General features: G+C 45.1%; 1 protein-coding gene across 1 annotated transcript in view; it reads left to right on the top strand.

The window, feature by feature from the left end:
• The window catches only part of LOC147233272 (dynein axonemal heavy chain 5-like), a 58,142-nt gene that overhangs the window by 24,645 nt on the left and 13,331 nt on the right, over nt 1–20,166 (top strand). The window contains exons 48-71 of the mRNA XM_086148521.1: nt 145–321; nt 2,732–2,936; nt 3,619–3,761; nt 3,952–4,086; nt 4,750–4,872; nt 5,195–5,408; nt 5,497–5,720; nt 5,853–6,051; nt 6,129–6,301; nt 6,759–6,889; nt 8,310–8,463; nt 9,229–9,496; nt 9,926–10,049; nt 10,222–10,329; nt 10,449–10,563; nt 10,695–10,871; nt 11,064–11,267; nt 11,657–11,836; nt 12,363–12,500; nt 12,985–13,120; nt 14,492–14,673; nt 14,758–14,892; nt 15,620–15,775; nt 17,048–17,230. Coding sequence (XP_086004647.1) covers nt 145–321; nt 2,732–2,936; nt 3,619–3,761; nt 3,952–4,086; nt 4,750–4,872; nt 5,195–5,408; nt 5,497–5,720; nt 5,853–6,051; nt 6,129–6,301; nt 6,759–6,889; nt 8,310–8,463; nt 9,229–9,496; nt 9,926–10,049; nt 10,222–10,329; nt 10,449–10,563; nt 10,695–10,871; nt 11,064–11,267; nt 11,657–11,836; nt 12,363–12,500; nt 12,985–13,120; nt 14,492–14,673; nt 14,758–14,892; nt 15,620–15,775; nt 17,048–17,230 — 3,984 coding nt within the window. The remainder of the gene's footprint in view (nt 1–144; nt 322–2,731; nt 2,937–3,618; nt 3,762–3,951; nt 4,087–4,749; nt 4,873–5,194; nt 5,409–5,496; nt 5,721–5,852; nt 6,052–6,128; nt 6,302–6,758; nt 6,890–8,309; nt 8,464–9,228; nt 9,497–9,925; nt 10,050–10,221; nt 10,330–10,448; nt 10,564–10,694; nt 10,872–11,063; nt 11,268–11,656; nt 11,837–12,362; nt 12,501–12,984; nt 13,121–14,491; nt 14,674–14,757; nt 14,893–15,619; nt 15,776–17,047; nt 17,231–20,166) is intronic.

A 20,166-nucleotide genomic window follows, 5' to 3' on the forward strand; every position in this document is an offset into this window, starting at 1 on the left:
GTTGTGAGGGGAACCCCGTGGATCATTTCAATGTATCTTTTGTTGATTAGAAAGATATGCTTTTTGTTATGTTGAACAAGACTTGTTGGTTACGCTTGTGAGAAGACAAAGGGTCTTAACCGCCGGTGATGTTGCTGTTCCCAGGGTTGGTTGAAGAAACGCACCCTTCAGGAGGCCCGGGTTCTGAGGAATCTCTTCTCCGCCTCCTTCCCGGACATCTACCGCTTCAGCGTGCAGTCGCTGGAGTTCAAGATGGATCTGCTGGAGGCCTTTGTCATCATGCAGTGTATTAACATGCTGCAGGGACTCATTCCGACCAAGGTCAGGCCTGAGGAATGGCAGAGATTGTACTCTGGGGTTTTGCTACATAAGCTACACAAAATCCTGAAAATAGTTTGAAAGTGAAGTCTAGGTCGAGACCTGGATTATTATCGAACCCATGGTTCGATACTGTGAAGAAGCAGCTAGAATTGGAAACCATTTATAAATCTTCACTTTCAGCAGAATAGCTACAGCATCGCTTCCAGCAATGTTTTTAGAATCGACTATGAAGATCAATGGTTACCGCGAGACCTTCGGTCATTTCTCGATTAGTTACTACAGTCATTCATTCTCTATACTGCTTATTCCTCAGTCAGTCACACATAGAGACAGACAACCATTGTCGTTCATTCATTCATTCATTCATTCATTCATTCATTCATTCATTCATTCATTCATTCTATATACCGTAATTTCCAGACTTTTTAGTCGCAGACTTTTCTAGCTGCAACTTTTTTCACGTAAACAACGATGCGGCTAATATAAGGCCTTTTTTTGGGTGGGGGACGCTAACAGGCTTCACGCAGCTAAAACGTTTATCCTCGTCACATCGGACTGATGAAATGACCGGGAAATTCTTGAGTCCGTTCAACTCCGACACCGAAGAAGACGACTTTGATGGTTTTCGTGCGCAGGAGGAAGCCCGAGATAGCGATCGGCTAGCCGGTGCGGCTTATATTGAGGTGCGCTCAATAGACCGGAAATGACGGTACTTATACTACAATCAGGGTCTTAAATAGAGACCAACAACCATTGTTGTTCATGCATCCATACATTGTCTACCACTGCTTATCCCACTCAGGGCCGCGGGTGAAGCTGGAGCCTATCCCAGCTGCCGCCGGGCGACAGGCAGGGTACACCCAGGACTGGTCACCAGTCAATAGCAGGGACATATATACAGTGGACCCTCGCTATTTCGCAGATTTTTTTGTAATTCACTTCTCGTTTAATAGCCCTTTTTTACAGTATTTGAATTTTTTTTTTTGTGATGAAATTGCTATATTCTTGCCTAAGAAGAAGAAAAACAGTAAAAAATATAGTGAAATTAAAGTAAAATTCAAATGAACTCTATTTAGCTGGCATGCCTTCTTGGAGGAGATGGCTTCTCATCAATGGCTTAATAGACTGCCTTTGGATCCATTGACGAACGAGGACCTCACCGAGATGAAGTCTGCCAGCGAGGAAGAGGAAGAGAAGGGACAAGAAGAGGAAGAAGAAATCGAAGAGACCCGTCTCACGCTCGAACGACTTGCTGCTATGATAAACGCAGCAAAAGCCTTGCAAAATATGTCGCAAGATTGGGACGATGATATGGTTCGGTCGGTCTACTTTTGTAGCTTGATTGACGGGGTTTATGGGAGTTAATGAACCATTTTCAATCCAGAATAAAAAGCAAAGGCAGCAAATGCCTATAATGATGTTTCTGAAGAAAAAAAAAACACCAGTAAGGCATTCGCAGGGAGGTTCGTAAAGGGTCAAATGAGGTTTGTTTACATTAAATTACATTGCATTTGGCAGACGCTTTTATCCAAAGCGACTTACAATAGAGGACATAGGGACTGCAAATACACTTGCAAATACACGATGCACAGGAAATATACAGAACAGTAAGCTTGGGTTAGTGAGTTTTTTTTTTTGTTTTTTTTTGACAAAGACATACACAAACGTACACACACACACTGCATAGCCTAACTTGCTGCCTAACCTGATCTGGGGCATCAGCGCAGTAAAACGTCCTGAAAGAGAACAGTTTTTACCTGTTTCTTGAATGTTGAGATAGATGATGCTAGTCTTGTTGCTTCTGGAAGTTTGTTCCACCACTGAGGTAGTAAAACTGAGAACAGTTTTGCCTGAGATCGCTTAGAGTGAGCAAAAGGTATTGCTAGTAGGTTTAGGGTTATTATATCTGTAAATACCATGAAAATAATCACTCTCCTGCGCGGAAATCCACCTTTTGTAGGGGGGTCTTGGAACGTAACTCCAGCGAAAAGTGAGCGCACACTGTATAGACAAACAACCATTCAGTCTCTCGTTTGCTCATCTTGGCAACTCAGGGTCTCCAATGATCCTCCTCCGAAATTTGGGCAGTGGGAATTGAAGAGGGAACCCTCTTGCTGTGTTGCTGTACCGCTATTCGCCGCACCTATGTGCTGCTATTGGTTGTCAACAGAAACGTTGAAATGAGAAAAATTGAATTGTAAATATACTTAAGAAGCGCTTTTCATTAGACTGCAGCATCAATGAAAGGAGAAAAGATAGAAAAACATTCACTTACACAACCAACAAGGCCGCATATAACCAATGAGTAGCACTTGATTAAAAATCACGATTCTTTGTAATAAGCGCCTCAAACTTTCCGGATTACGTGCATCTTGTAGTAATGCTGTTGTGACTCGATGTTGCCCTGCAGGACCAGAGCGGCGATTTATCCCGTGAGCACCTGGAGCGGCTGTACGTGTTCGCCCTGATGTGGAGCACCGGCGCCGTGCTGGAACTGGACAACCGTAGCAAGATGGAGACGTGGCTGAGGGGAAACAACAGCATCTCTCTGGACCTGCCCGTCATTCCACCCGACAGTGAGGACACCATGTTCGACTACCACGTCTCTGCAGAGGGTACGAAGGCGATGCGGTGTACTCTGCACCGCAGATGAAATACCAAGATGTAGCATTTCTGATTGACAGTCTGAATATTATTTTTAACGCCCCTTTATTTATAGGTATTTTCATTACAATGACAGTTAAGCATTTCTATTCTATATCCAGGCTCTGTCAAATGTCACCTAGTTATGATGTTGTGATATTTCAAGCAATTATATTCAATGTATATTTTTCAGGTATTTATCTTTTCATCACTTTTACTTGAATGATCATCATATTATCATTATTGGATACGCTTGTTGTTTTTCATCATATGCCTTGGAAAAATGCTAATTGTCATAATTAGAATCGCTTTACTGTCAAAGTTAAATTATTTCCAACACAAATGGAAATGACCATGGTTATCCAGGTAATTGGCAAAAAAACATTTTGTATTTTAAAATATAACCAGAATTATATAATCTTTTTATGTGTACACACAAAAATGTGTTTTGGTCCAAAAAAACAACTATTTGGGACAGTAAATTTGGGGTGTGCAGATAGATGCTGAGGTATGCCATATATACCGGGCAAGATATAGGTATGTAAATAGATATATATCTTATAGATACACACAAACACACACACACACACACACATATATATATATATTCTCCGGTCCTGATCTAACTTCTGTTACGCTTTGATTCTCCACCAGGCGAGTGGGTCCACTGGAGCACAAGGGTGGAAGAGTACATTTACCCGTCCGATGTCACCCCGGAGTACAGCTCCATCCTGGTGCCCAATGTGGACAACGTCAGGACGGACTTCCTCATCCAGACCATCGCCAAGCAGAGCAGGGTGACATCTGAACTCCTACGTTTATGATTTAATAGAGAGAATTGAAATGCTCTGTGATTTATGTAAAAGTGGCCACCGAGAAGCGCATTTTCATGGTCTCATCCAAAGCAAAATTCATGTGTTCATATTTAAATTTCGACAGGATAATAGACATGAGGATTATGTTTATCCAAAATGGGTCATTTCTCAGGCGGTGCTGCTGATTGGGGAGCAGGGGACTGCCAAGACCGTCATGATCAAGGGCTACATGTCAAAGTACGACCCAGAGGTCCACATGGGCAAGAGTCTCAACTTCTCCTCGGCAACCACTCCGCTCATGTTCCAGGTAAGTCTTTATTTTTTTTGTGTAATTATTGCTCCATGGTGACACAGTGGTTAGCGCTTCCACCTTACAACTCGAAGGCCCCCTGGTTGGATTCCCACAGGGGGCCGTTCTGTGTAGAGTCTCCGTGTTCTCCCCTTGTATATTTGGGGTTCCTTCGGGTTCTCCTGGTTCCTCCCACAGGAACACACGAAGGAGGTTCAACGGACACCCTGTCCAACTTGTAAATGAAAGGACAAATGGTTGTATGTCTATATGACGGGTGAATGACAGAGATGATCTTTGTGTGTCTGTATATGACGTGGACATGAAAGACAATGTGAATGGTTGTATGTCATTATATGTTAATATATGTACTATATAGTACTATATGTACTCTACTACGATATGTCGCCCTGTGATGGACAGGGTCCCAGGTGAGCCGCACGTCTTGCCCAATCATAGCTCAGATAGACTCTAGCCTCCCCAGAGTGCAGGGTAAGCTTGTATAGGGAATGAATGATTGACTGAATGAATAATGTCCCAAATCGGTGTCGACTTTTGATAGACCGGATGTTTTATTTGTCTCGGACAAATCTGTGAGTTTGAGTGATCGTTGTCTATCCGGTCTGTGTCTCCGTTACCGCCATGTGAGTTCTCGGCTGATGTTCCTTTTGGTCTCTCTAGAGGACCGTGGAGAGCTACGTGGACAAGAGGGTGGGGACGACCTACGGACCCCCTGCTGGGAGAAAAATGACCGTTTTTGTAGATGACGTCAACATGCCCATCATCAACGAGTGGGGAGACCAGGTCTGGGATCTCAAATGTAGAAAACCAAATGTGTTGTAGATGGACCATCTTTTGTTGTTACGAGTCTTTTCCCTACAAGGGACTCATGTTTTAGTTGTAGCGGCTAATCCGCTAATCCGCTAATTCGCAAATCCACAAAATGCATTTGAGTGATCAGATGAAGTGATTAGATGAACTAAAACTTTGCTAAAACACATCTTGTTTTCTATACTGTTCTCTATGTAAATATAGAAATCGTTTAATCCCACACGACAGTGACCTAGCTAACCCAAAATCTAACTGGTATGCTAATATCATTTTTTAATTTTATCTCTTATCATAGGTGACCAATGAAATTGTCAGGCAGCTGATGGCACAGAATGGCTTCTACAACCTGGACAAACCGGGGGAGTTTACAAACATCATCGACGTTCAATTCATGGCGGCCATGATCCACCCGGGCGGAGGACGCAACGACATCCCCCAGAGGCTGAAGAGGCAGTTCTCCATCTTTAATTGCACCCTTCCCTCCAACAACTCCATAGACAAGATATTCGGTGAGAATATGAGCAACGCCGCAGGGGGAATTTATCACTGGAGGCATTTGATGGAGATCCCATTGATCAACGATACCAAATCACGCAGGTGTTATCGGCCTGGGCCACTTCTGCGAGAACCGCGGCTTCGTCGACGAAGTTCGGAACACCGTGCTCAACTTGGTGTCTCTCACCCGCTCCCTCTGGCAGCTGACTAAGATGAAGATGCTGCCGACCCCGGCCAAGTTCCACTACATCTTCAACCTCAGGGATCTGTCCAGGGTCTGGCAGGGTATGCTGAACACCACGTCGGAAGTCATCAACTCCACCGAGGTGAGGGAGTTAGTAGCGGATCGGCTTTTAAAGGGTTGATTTGTAGAATGCCGAGGGAGACGTGAGGGAGCTTCTAGTGGTGGAAAGACGCGACAAAGCCTGATATTTGTACAAAATGCATCCTTCCCCCAGGTGCTGCTGGCCTTGTGGAAGCACGAGTGCAAGCGCGTGATAGCTGACAGGTTCACCGTGCCCGAGGAGGTGGAATGGTTCGAGAAGGCGCTGACCAAGCTCGTCGTAGAGAAGATGGGAGACGCCCACAAGAACACCGTGAAGCACGGCGTTGACAGATACTTTGTGGATTTCCTGAGAGACGCTCCCGAGCCGACCGGTACGGTTCGTCTTCGCTCGATTTTCTTTTTTTTTTTCCAGCCCCGTCAGTCAATTGACACGACCCTTTCCCGGCAGGAGACGAACCCGAAGATACCGACATGGAAATGCCCAAAGTGTACGAGCCCATTGAGTCGTTCGAAAGCCTGAAAGAACGTCTCAACCTGTTCCTGTGTCTTTACAATGAGAGCATCAGAGGTGCGGGCATGGACATGGTCTTCTTCCAGGATGCCATGATCCACCTGGTCAAGGTATGCTTGGCTTTTTAATCCACTTTATCACTCGAGTTGGAATATTTCTGCCCTTTCAACATATATACTTGACGCATAGTTGAATCGCTGGATTTCTATATATGACTTGGGAATGAGGGGGTGAATGGTTGTATGTCCCTTTTTGTGGCCGTGTGATCGTCTCGCGAGCATTAAAGGGTGAACCTTAACCCTAACCCTAACCCACAGATTTGGTATTCATGGTAAACGGGCAAAACTCATGTAGCGCTTTCAGCACCTTGTGGTTTTAAAGTGCTTTACACCGAATGACATTCACCCATTGGACAGTGCTACCATTCAAGCCACTAAGCATACAACTGGGAGCAACCAGGAAAGCTTCACTGTCTTGCCAGGGACACTTGGAGGGACTCAACTGTAACCAGCCCATATTTCCTTTGTGTGTGTGTGTGTCTGTGTGTGCACGTGCGCGCGCATGCAGGTGTCAAGGATAATCCGAACACCTGGAGGAAATGCCTTGCTGGTCGGTGTCGGCGGATCTGGCAAGCAAAGCTTGACCAGATTGGCTTCATTCATCGCCGGATGTGAGATTTTCCAGATCACGCTCACGCGGTATTGTCACCCTCACATACACACACACACACACACACACACGCACACACATACAGGATTGTCATCGTTTTAAGAATGATTGACAGATGTTTTTCTGCAACATCACTCGACGTTTGCCACACTTATCTGATCTTATTTGAGGAGGAAAAATAAAAAGATCTGAATTTGTGATCCCGGAGCTGCAATCAAATGAAATTCCTTCCTCAACAGGCTGCTTCCCAGAGGAAGCAGAGTCAATGGGACTTTTTGATATTTGCTCCTTGTGTTTCCCTGAATTCTGCCCTGCGTCGACTGAGGTGTCTCTGTAAAACAGCCCCGCCGCCTCTTTTCAGTTCATATCGAGCAGAAAGTCTGACTCCTCGCCTCTCCCGGGCCTCTTCCTTCCCGAACTCAGTCCCGCTGTGCTTTATCAGATCTCCTCCCCGCCTCCTTCCTATGAACAAATGAGCCGAGCGTTCCCGCTCTCGGCTCCAGCCGGAGAAACGACGGGCTGTTCGACTTTTGTCGGCTTTCTTCTCATTTCCGTCTGATAGCAGCGCTCACTTGTGGTGTGTTCACCCTCTGTGCTCATTTTGCATCTTCTTGTTAAAAGCCCCTTTTGCACTGTAGGAACTTTTTGCAGTTCCCAGAACCTTTTCAGGTGCCTGTATGTTTCCCGGTGCATCGAGACAGCACATGGGATCATGGACCTCAGTTCCAGTAATGATTTTAGCTCCTCCTCTGTGGCAGGATCTTCATTGGTCCATTGGAACTCTTGGGTGCTTTGTAATTTGGTGGGACTCATAAGCAATGCCCCTTACCAGATACTTGTTGCGGACTATTGCGGCCTTTTTTAAAATCTATCGCGGTCAGCTGTTATCTTCCATCAAAACGGATGGAGCCAGAAGAGGTCTGACCTCTTCGGGCCTGCTTACTTCAGGGGGTTTTAAAGAGGAACATCACCATTTTGGGCTAAAATAAGTGCAGAGTTAGCTAACGGCTAATGTGGCTCTTCACATTGCAAAGCAGTGCAGGAAGATGATAAAAATACTCCAACCCATCTTATAGTGTTTATTATTCCATGAATGCCCTGGCAGCCTCAACCTCCATGTTGCTTATGTCTTCTTCTTTGGTGGTTCGTGTTTGTTTGTTGCACTTAATGTCCGCTTAAACTTCACCCATGCAATTCTGACTGCAGGATTTTCTGTTTAGATAATGAATGAAAGAATGAATGAATGATGAAAAACCAAGTTGCATCTGTATTTGTGCTCATTACAGCTTTGAACGTCTTGAGTGAGTGACTCCCAGATGAGCGCGAGTCGTCGGAAAAACAAAAGACATCTCAAATTTCTTTTCGGCTCCCCATCCTTTATCTTCAAATCCCTCTTTATCGCTGTTAGTTTTGTCTGGCGGTTGATCCGTGCGCTCTCTTCCTCACCAGGTCGTACAACACCAGCAACCTGATGGAGGACTTGAAGGGGCTTTACCGGACAGCCGGCCAGCAGGGGAAAGGCATCAGCTTCATATTCACAGATAATGAAATCAAGGACGAGTCCTTCCTGGAGTACATGAACAACGTGCTGTCATCCGGAGAGGTCTGAGGCCGATGTAGTTACACGAATTACAAAATGTCTGTTAGCCCGTAGCGGTTTGAAGGAAACCTCGGTGATATACAGTACAGTCTTGTTGGGAAACACGAGCTCACACTATTTGAAATGGGAACGGGGGCAGGAAATTCGTGAATCAGTTTTCAAAAACTTTCAGGCGTGGGGGGGAAAAAAAAATGCATAAAGCTCTAATATATTGTCTTTTTATTTAATTAAAATAAAAGCTTTTGGAATTTTCTGAAGGTGACAGCACCGGGAGCTCAGGGATGTCCAATGATTTATGGAGTGATTGAAAATTCAGGCATTTTTTTTGAACATTGTTAGCAGGAGCTTAGGCACACACACACACACACACACACACACACACACACACACAAACACCCGTTACCGTTTTTTTTGCACTGCAGCCAAACTGCACTCATGCTAACAAAAAACCCGTCATATTCACACTCTCATCAGGATGTGTTGCTATGGTGACCTATGTGGCAAACGTATGAGCACTTGCGATTTCATCCATTCACACACACATACTAACGGCGGCAGAGCTGCCATACGAATCGATATCTAGACCACCGGGAGCAACTTGGGGGTTTGGTGTTTTGCCCAAGGACGCTTTAGCATGTAGATAGGAGGAGCTCGGGATTGAACTGTCAAGCGTCTCATTGGATGGATGCCCTGTCGAGAACCATAGACCCGACCTGAATTAATAACAAGATGGACTCGTACAAAATTGTGTGCGTTCATTTCTTTCAGGTGTCCAACTTGTTTGCCCGTGATGAAATTGACGACATCCTCAACGAACTCCTCTCTGTCATGAAGCGGGAATTTCCAAAGCGGCCGCCGACAAACGAGAACCTCTACGATTACTTCATGTCACGAGTCCGGAACAATCTCCACGTTATTCTGTGTTTCTCGCCTGTCGGGGAGAAGTTCAGAAACCGTGCGTTGAAATTCCCGGCGCTGATTTCGGGCTGCACCATGGACTGGTTCAGCCGCTGGCCAAAAGACGCCCTTGTAGAGGGTAGGTTATTCATTCATTCATTTTGTGCTAAGCCCTTCACCAATATTACAGTTCATAAAGACATTGTAGATGTTTACATTTGGAAAATGCCACTCTGAATTAATTAATAGCAGCTATCTCCCAAGTTGACACTAACTCGTGTTTTTTTTTTCAGCCCCGAAACTGTATCATTCGTCCCTCAGTCATCTGGCGGGCTTTTTCAAGATGCCATCAAATTACCACAAATCGGATTTTTAAATTCCCTTTTTTCGACTGAGGAAATAGCAAAGATGTATCTTCAGTGCTCAGTCTGACCTCTTGCCTTCACCTGCAGTGAAATGACATATTTCACAGTTAGAATTGCACAAGCCTTTTTTTTTCTCGGCTCGCTCAAATACGTGTAACTTTGCCCACAGTGCGTCTGACTGTAAATCCCTTTGCGTCCCTCAGTGTCCGAGCATTTCCTGGCATCCTATGACATCGAGTGCACGGCCCAAGTCAAGAGCGAGGTGGTCCAGTGCATGGGCTCCTTCCAGGATGGCGTGGCGGAGAAGTGTGTGGACTACTTCCAGAGGTGAAGGATACGTCTTTGCAACTCCCAGAAAACAAGTGCCTAAATTTGAAAACAAGTAGTTTACCGTTCGATTAACCTCAATTGGTTCTCGCTTAATTCTTTAAAATCAACTGTATGAAAGGATGTTTTGAAGTGTCTAATCCTCTTCACTGCTGATCTCATTTGGGTTTAGATACCGACGCTCCACTCATGTCACACCCAAGTCCTACCTGTCCTTCATCCAGGGCTACAAGAGTATCTACAAGGAAAAGAGGTCGGAAGTCCAGACCCTTGCAAACAGGTAATATTTTGACACGTGAATACACATACCTACCTTGTACCCTATTATATACCTCTCAATGCCTATTTGTCACTGTGAGACCGACAATTTGCATTGATTGAAACACGTCTTTTCTTAAGGATGAACACCGGTCTTGAGAAGCTGAAGGAAGCGTCCGAGTCGGTGGCGGCACTCAGCAAGGAGCTGGAGGTGAAAGAGAAGGAGCTGCAGGTCGCAAATGAGAAGGCTGATAAGGTAGGTGTCAGGCGAAGGGATGTCCTTTTCCTACGAGCGACCGGTCCGCCCTCTAGATAATGTATGAATGAATGACTAACACTGGTTTCACCTCAATTCCGATGTGGATGTGATGGTTGATCCTTTGACAGGTGCTGAAAGAGGTGACGGTCAAAGCTCAGGCCGCAGAGCGGGTGAAGGTTGGAGTCCAGAAAGTGAAGGACAAAGCCCAGGCTATCGTGGACAGCATCACCGCTGACAAGGCCGTCGCTGAGGAGAAGCTTGAAGCCGCCAAGCCGGCCCTTGAGGAGGCTGAGGCTGCTCTGCTGGTACAAGAAAATGTTTTGCAAGCTTTGCTCATTGATTATTTATAAAATATGGACAACTGTAAAAGAGAGGCCAGAATGATATCTCTTATTTGCAGGACAGAGTTTATGGCACAGCTGATCATCCAACATCGTTCCCAAATATAAATTATTTTTCTTTTTTTTCTTAAATTATCTTTCCTCCGCCATCTCAAGACAATCAAGCCATCGGACATCGCAACGGTGCGAACGCTAGGCCGGCCCCCCCACCTCATCATGCGGATCATGGACTGCGTGCTGCTGCTCTTCCAGAGGCGGGTCAACGCGGTGAAGATCGATCCGGAGAAGAACTGTCTTATTCCGTCCTGGCAGGAGTCACTCAAACTCATGACAGCCGGGAACTTTCTAGGAAGCCTGCAGGTAAGAAACACCCCATCGTCATGTGCCGTCTTCTATCAAAGCGCGAGATTGACTAACAGACGGTCCGGGGCGAACCCTGCCTTTCGCCCAACAACGGGTTGGATAGGCTCAAGCACCCGTATGACTCTGAGTGCAGGATAAGTGGTAATGATAAGGAATTGGTGAATAAATAAACGAATGGTCTCCAAAAACGTGGCCTTTTTGGTTTCAAAGTAGGTTTCAAAGAGACGGGGATCGAACCACCAACCTTCCCGTTGGAGGGACACCCGGTCCACCAACTGAGTCGAGTTTCTATTTCATGTTAAGAGTTCACATGTGGTCAACAAGTCGACAGGATGGCTTCGCTTCAGTCGCGTCTTTCACGCGTCTCCCCTTTCTTCTCCGTCTAGCAATTCCCCAAAGACACAATCAACGAGGAAGTGGTGGAGCTGCTGGAGCCGTACTTCGATATGCCGGACTACAACATCGAAACAGCCAAGAGAGTGTGTGGCAACGTGGCCGGGCTGGCATCGTGGACGACGGCCATGGCCACCTTCTTCTCCATCAACAGGGAAGTCTTGCCGTTGAAGGTAAATCTTTTAGTTCCTTTATTTCTTGTTGAATGCGGATGAGTGAACCTTTCCTCCAGTGACAGGTCAGCCAAGTAAGACGGGAAAACAAGCGAAGCCCTCTTCTGTTGCTGTAAAATCGATATTTCGCAGCTTCAGAATGCATACCGGCAAATTCTTTTCATCAAGATATGCAAAGCGGCCCGCTCCTGGTTTGTTTCCGCTCCCTCTTTCTTCCTTGGTATTTTCCCCTTTATCTTCAATTCATCTTTTCCAGGGTCACAAATCCTTGACCCACTTCAACACATCTGTTGTTTAACTTTTCAAAATGAACTTTTAAACATCATCTTGCTATCTGAAAATTACTCTTGAAACGCAACATCCTATTCCTGCCTTCCCCTCTCCCTTCCAATTTCTTTTATCTCCGTTCGTCTCCATTTCCCATTATCTGCCTGAGGGACCAACCATGACCCCGCATGAGTCTCATTTGCAGTGAAGGCGTTCCAGATCCCTCTGAGCGTCTCCCTCTCCCCCTTTCTGCTCCCAGGCTAACTTGGCCGTGCAGCAGATTCGTTTGACCACAGCTAACATGGATCTTCAGAAGGCTCAGGCCGAGCTGGACGCCAAGCAGGCCGAGCTGGATGTGGTGCAGGGGGAGTACGACAAGGCCATGTCCGAGAAACAGGTCAGCTCCCGCTCCTCTTCCTGTACCGCGAACATCGGCGAATGGCCCAAATTTTTCATTTGGTTCTGTCACAAAAAGGAAGATACTCGTGTATTTTGTAAAAGATGCTATAAATACTTCTCGTCCTGGTGCCGTCTGGATGTGCAAACGCCATGCAGACGGACTGATGTGTCCTAATCGTCCCAACAAAAAACAGCAAGAAATAATTTCATTTTCGGGAGTCCCAGGGACTTCTCCGAAGCTCTTCTCGTGGCTCTCCAGTTCACCACCTGCTCACTGTTTTTTATTGAAATGTTTTACTTGTATGTTCATAATAAATGGCCTTGAAAATGCTACTGAATTCTCCCTGCCAGATTCATGTAGTCCAAAGGAGAGCAAGCTGCAGAAGGTGACGGTTACCCGAATGAATATTGAAAGGCCACCTTTTGTTGCCATGACTATTCCAGTCGTACGAGCTGCTGATCTGTCCTCGCCCCTCTTTCAGACACTGCTGGAGGATGCTGAGCGCTGCAGGCACAAGATGCAGACCGCTTCCACCCTGATCAGTGGCCTCGGCGGTGAGAAGGAGCGCTGGACGGAGCAGAGCAAAGAGTTTGCCGCCCAAACCAAACGCCTTGTTGGTGGGTTTCAAGACTGTTTTCCAAAAGGAGGCCCATGGTTGAATTCATCGCAGTGCATTTCTGTCCGGAGTCTTTATGTTCTCCCCGTGTCTGCGTTCCTCCGGCTTCTCCGGGTTCCCCCCACGGTCCAAAAACATGCAGGAGGCTCATCGGAGACCCCAAATTGTCCAGGCCTGTGAATGAAAAAGAGAATGGTTGTGTGTCTCTATATGAGGTGTGAAGGAGAGTGATTGAGAGCGATTGTAATGTTTAGCTGTATGTGGAGATGAGTGAGTGAATTGTTTGGTTATATGAGTGAGTGAATATAAGTGAATTATATATGGCGGGCCTAAGGAGGTTAGACAGGAATCCCCATGGACCATGATGTTTGCAGATGACATTGTGATCTGTAGTGAGAGCAGACAACAGGTAGAGGAAAATCTAGAGAGGTGGAGGTATGCTCTGGAAAGGAGAGGAATGAAAGTTAGTCGCAGCAAGACAGAATATATGTGTGTGAACGAGGGGAACTCGGGTGGAACGGTGAGGCTACAGGGAGTGGAGATCAAGAAGCTGGGGGATTTCAGGTACTTAGGGTCAACAGTCCAGAGCAACGGAGAGTGTGGAAAAGAGGTGGAGAGACGGGTCCAAGCAGGTCGGAATGGGTGGAGAAAAGTGTCAGGGGTACTGTGTGATAGAAGACTTTTAGCCAGAATAAAAGGAAAGGTGTACAAGACAATGGTGAGACCAGCGATGATGTATGGCCTAGAAACTGTTACAAAGACAGGAGGCAGAACTAGAGGTTGCAGAGATGAAGATGTTGAGGTTCTCTTTGGGAGTGACCAGGATGGATAGGATCAGGAATGAGACTATCACAGGAACAGCACATGTTAGATGTTTTTGAGAGAAGGTCAGAGAAGCCAGACTGAGATGGTTGGGTCATGTACAGAGGGATAGAGAATATATTGGTAGACGGATGCTGGAATTGGAGCTACCAGGCAAGAGGTCTCGAGGAAGACCAAAGAGAAGATTTATGGACGTAGTGAGAGAGGATATGAAGGTAGCTGGTGTGAGAGTGGAGGATACAGAGAATAGGGTTAGATGGAGAAAGTTGACTCGCTGTGGCGACTCCTGACGGGAAAAGCCGAAAGAATAAGAAGAAGATACATGGTGTGCCTAAGATGTATGTCTCTGGATGAGATGAAGGAGAAAGTGAATGAACGAATGAATGGACGAACCGACTGACCAATCAGCGAATGACGAAACAAACGAAGGAATGAGTAGACGAAAGGTTTACAGGAGCCTGCGAATTTTTTTCTCTTTTGTTTAACTTGCGACATGATAATCTCAGTGTTTTCACAAAGCCTTCCGCCGCCTCCTGTCTGTCCTCAACAGGTGACGTTCTTCTGGCGACGGCTTTCCTCTCGTATTCCGGCCCTTTCAATCAAGAGTTCCGGAATCTCCTCCTTACGGACTGGCAGAACGAGCTGAGGGTTCGGCACATCCCGTTCGACAACCACGTCAATCTGACCGACCTGCTCATTGACGCACCAACCGTCAGCGAGTGGAACCTTCAGGTCAAAAGTCTAAATCTGGACAAGAGACAGTTTCTAATTTAGAATATCTAAATTAACGTTGCGTGTCGATACGTCTTTCTTCAGGGGCTGCCGAACGATGACCTGTCCATTCAGAATGGAATAATCGTCACCAAAGCTGCGCGCTTCCCTCTCCTCATCGATCCACAGACGCAAGGAAAAACCTGGATCAAGAACAAAGAGGCCTTGAATGAGCTGCAGGTTTGGAAACAAGCTCTAACAATCTTTTCTTACACCAACTCACTTCCCGTTCTCTTGCCCTCCATCCATGAACCTCCTCGCTGGTCTTCCTCTGGACCTCCAACCCTGCAGTTCCAACCTCACTAGCCTTCTACCCAGATCTTCACCTTCTCTCCTCTGTCCATGTCCCAATCATCTCAGTCTGACTTTATCTCCAGAACACCTAACACGTGCTATCCCTCTGATGGACTCATCACAGTGAATGGTCACATTGGCTAATTGTTTGCCAATAATTCGCTTTCTTTGGGCCACATGTTTATTGCCTTATATTCGCGATACCCGAAGAAGCATTCCCAAGAATCATGTTGCGACTGAAGAGGTCCTCCTTCAAAACCTCCAGAAGATCTTAGTATGTCTTAGTAATGTCTCCATCGGGAAAACCAACTAGCAGTTTCTCAGCTCTTACGTTGTCTCTCAAATTGCGATGAAATGCATTTTGTGCATCTTGGGTCAACCTTGGGGCCAGGTCAGTCCTTAATCTCATTTGTGTCAACTGCATTCGTTCGTTTCCATTTCTTTAAAAGTAAAGAAGCAGTATTCATAGTCTTGTTACAACTCCAGAGAAGGTGTGCGGGGACAGAGGACAGACGGCGGCACCACATTTGTCTGAGAAGTTTGTGCTAGTCTTTCTTTGTTTACTGTAATGTGACGGAGCTGGTGAGGTGATCGCTTTATTTTATGCCCCCAGATCACATCACTGAATCACAAGTACTTCAAGAACCACCTGGAGGATACCTTGTCTCTCGGCCGCCCCCTGTTGATCGAAGATGTCGGAGAGGAGCTGGATCCTGCTCTTGACAACATCCTGGAAAAGAACTTCATCAAGAGTGGCTCCACTTACAAGGTAATGCAACATAAACTTCTGGGGACAACCCGGTTCCAGATTCCGTCCTTTTCTGTTTGAATTTCGACCAAATAAACAGACAGCCGTGGTTTTAGCTCCAGCTGGCTAGCTCCATCAGACCAAGTCAAGTATCAGACCTGCTTTTGGTTCACGAGAAAAAAAAAAAACCCTGTTTGCCGTCGGTGCGGCCCGTGTCGAGGAGCGCATCTGCTCTGTTCCTACAACTCTGCCAGCTGGAGCGCCGCTGAATAATTCAGAGGAGTCAAAGGGCGGATTGAAATGTGCTCAGTAACCGAGTCTTTATCAAGCGATGCTTTCCTGTGTTTATAGGAGGCCATCAGCTTTTAGACAACATGGGAAATAGTGAATATCAAACAAAATTGTTTTTCCACATGGATATATATTGCAAAATCTGCAGCATGAGCACCATAACAAAATATCGACCATTACTCCGGTAGAATTACACTAAAAATGCAGGTGCCTTTCCAAATACAGTCCGAACATGATCCGTGCACACATCGTTATCTAAAACTGTTAAATAGCTTAGCACAATTGTATAATTGAGTGATATTTTATTCAATCCAGAAATTACTGAAAAATACATATGCATATAAGAATAAGAATAAGAACAAGAACAACTTTATTCATCCCGAAGGAAATTGTTGTGCCAGAGTTTCAAGTAAAACATAACAATAATAAATGATAATAGGAAATTGTATATACAGTATAAAAAAAGGGTGGAGAATAAGAAATACAAATAAAACTATAAAGTGTCAAAGTAAAAAGTCAAGGCTATATATACATATACATGTATGTGTAAATATAAATATTTATATGTATGTATATATATATATATATATAAAATGAATAAAGAAATGGATGAATGCATAAATAAACAAACAAACAAACAAACAAATAGATAAATGATAGATGAATAAATGTCTAAATAATTAAATGAATAAATTATCAATAAATAATCATCGGGAAATTATGGAGATGCTAAGAAATGTGCAAAAAAAAAATAATTATGAAGTTACTTGATAAATTGGTAAGAAATTAAAGTGCTCCCCCCCAAAAAAAAGACACAATAGTGTAATTAAAGTGTTTTAGCCATCTTGGGGATAAAAGCTTTTAATTACGATGGCATGATCGGCCGACATATATGGCACTGTACCTGGATATTCTTTTTTTGTTAAGCTCTAAATTGACGTCCTCCACAGTCATGCGTTTCTCTATTCATGTTGAAGATTCTCTCTGCCTTCCTTCCTGCAGGTGAAAATTGGTGACAAAGAGGTGGATGTGATGGATGGCTTCCGGCTGTACATGACCACCAAGCTCCCCAACCCGGCGTACACCCCGGAGATCAGCGCACGCACCTCTATCATCGACTTCACCGTCACAATGAGGGGGCTGGAGGACCAGCTGCTGGGCAGAGTCATCCTCACAGAGAAACAGGTGAGCGCGCATAAACCGAACGCAGCTCTGCCCGTTTGATGTGAAGCCCGGCAGCAAATCCAGGTGGCGTTGAGAAACAGGGCGAGGTCTGTTCGTTCAGGGAAGAAGAAATTGGTTATTGATTGTCGCTGTGGAGAAACAAGAGCAGGTCTGTTCAATTCTTGGAGCTCTGACTCTTACCGGCAAATTTATCTCCTCACTGCACATGGATTCAATTAGGAGGGGGAGTTGTTGCATGGATATTGGAGCACGGCAGTTTGTTTACTCACACCGTGTGTCAAAACGACTCTCATTTTTGCTAACTAATTTGCAAAGGAATGTACTTTCAGCCACTGCTGAACGTTCACATCAACCTTGAACAGGACTTCGTCTCGTTTTGACTCTGACTCTTCTGTTTTCCCAGTGACGTGCGTTGAGGTTCATGGCTGGTGAGGCACTGATGTCATCACAGTCAGATATACCAATATATGAACCCTACAGAGTGGCTCATTCACCATTTCATTGGCAGCAGTTGACGTGTTTTGTTTAAAATATCATATCAGCGTTCTTTACATATACAAACTGTAGCATAGACAAAAGCACATGTAAAAAAAACATTATTATCTCTTACCTTTACTTATAAATGAAGTCCATGCGCCGCTCCTTCTGAAGCATTGATAACTTGCTTGTAGAAGTCTTCCGTTTCTTCAGTTTTAAAAGTCTTTCTGTGTCAATGGAAATTGCTGCCAGTGAAGACAGTCGCCTTCGATCGGTCCTGTTCCGACTGTATGTTTTGAGTCTTTTCGGTGCTGAGAATGAGCGCTCCACCGATGCAGTCGTAGCCGGAACGACCGGCCGGAGCAAATTTGTCGCAATTTGAATGAAATCCTTCTGGGCCAAAAAGTTGAGAAGCTGCTCAGGAGATTTACATTCATCCCTCACCGTTTATGAGCGATACAGCCCGATGAGATCGGGAAAAATTAACTAGATGGCTGCACTTGACTTGCTAACTGTTCACTGTAGCTTGCTATTGCTATTTCTATTATTCTGTAGCCGAGTCGTAAGAAGGATCCCTGGGCTCAGCAGTGCCCCCGACCATGAGGCACCACCACTGCATGCCTCACTTGCTGCCTCTTCGCAGTCGTTTTATGATCACGAGAAACGCGAGAAATACGTTACAGTTGTGAAGGAAACAGGAGACACATCAGCTAAACTATGGAAATTTAGTTCATATGTTAAAAGTGTTTTTTTAATAGTGACATCCACAGAGACAGCACTATGGTCTCAGTGCATAGCATGGCAGCACAGTTAGCAGAATCATTGCGCAATTCATATTGGGCTCAGCTGGTTGCCGCGTCACCGCACGTCTCTTCTTCATATTTAAAAAAATGTGAATTTTTTTGGAGATTTTGAAAAAACAACTAAAAATGGTGAAGCTACATTGAAAAAACTTTATAGTACAAATCACTGAATAAATATAACCAATTTATTTTTTTCATTATGCATTTTTTTTCTTTCCATGATGACAGGTGAGGCCCTGCCTCTACTGACTGCATGTCTACTGACTGTGTTTTCCTGCCTTTGTCAGAAAAGCGTAAAAGCAAAATGTGTGACAAAGCAAGTAATTCTCTTTGAAAATATATTCTATATTTGTCCATAACTATTTATGCTCTTGATTTTATCTCCCAAAACATCTTGAACATGTTAGATGTTTTGGAGATAAAGCCAAGAGGTGGTTTGGACAAGGGCAGAGGAGAGATATGAGGTTGAGAGGAAGACCAGTTCGGGAATTTATAGATGGAGAGGAGGAAGGGAAGCTAGCTGGTGTGAGAGAAGAGGGGACAGAGGAAAGGGTTAGATTGCGGCAGAAGGTGGCAGTGGGAGCGGCCCAGATACTTCCCATGCCATGCTTTACTTTGCCATGGTTGTTAAACAACACATCCACTAGAGAGCAATGTAGAGTCAGAGTCCACGTCCAAATTCTGGGTTCCGTTTCAGACAGTAGCAAACATGGTGCTGTTTGAGGTAGCAGTCTGAGCAGCTTTTAAATACATATAGACTGAGAATTGTTCTCCCTTGTTCTACCGACACCATGTTGTCTTCTTCTGTGTTCCTTTTGCTGGTTGCACTTGAGCATACCGCACAACACGGCCCCCCTGCTTTGGCTGGTGTTGCTGCAATTAGGAACTCATCTGCAAGATCCCCGAGAACATTACAGGATCACGCAGGATACAAAACACAGAGCACGGACAGAAGGCTCCATCCGAATGCTGATTTAATGTTGAACATAAATGAGCTCTTGTAGCGAGAGGGAACACTTTCATCTGCAAAATCAGAAGCCGACAACGGCATAAAGGATACGGTGGTTTCATCTTTGCATCCAATTTCAAATCAGAGTCAGTTGTCTTGACAGCAAAGAGTTTTATAAGAAATAATTTTGTGTTGAGCTGATATCAAACACAATTGTTTCTGACAGATTTACTGTGGATAAATCCCCAGGACTTTATAAGATGTTCATAAGGCGTCTCGTGTTTGTTCTTGTTCATAGACAAGGATTAAATAGTAGTATAATGGTAATAATAACAGTAGGATCAATAGTTGGTTCAAATCGCATTCGTAACTAACATTTCAAAGCCCTTTACATTCACCCATTCACACCCTGATAGCGTCAGAGCTGCTGTGCAAGACGCTAACCAGACCATTAGGAGCAACTGGACGTCCAGTGTCTTGCCTCCAGACGCTTCTGCATGCAGACAAGAAGAGCAAGGAATCAAGAATCCAATCACCTATGTTCGCATCGGAGGATGCCTGCTCTACCAACCTAGCCATGGCTTGCAATGACCTGTCAATGGTTTCACACTGGTGTTGTCAACATGATGATGTCTTGCTTGATCTGACCCACTGTGGACCATACATCCTCCTTGTTCTCAGTCTGCCACCAACATTTTGACCGGTCT

Source organism: Fistularia commersonii, chromosome 6, assembly GCF_037954325.1.
Source record: "Fistularia commersonii isolate RoL2024-O1a breed Wild chromosome 6, RoL_Fcom_v1.0, whole genome shotgun sequence".
Classification (NCBI taxonomy): Eukaryota; Metazoa; Chordata; class Actinopteri; order Syngnathiformes; family Fistulariidae; genus Fistularia; species Fistularia commersonii.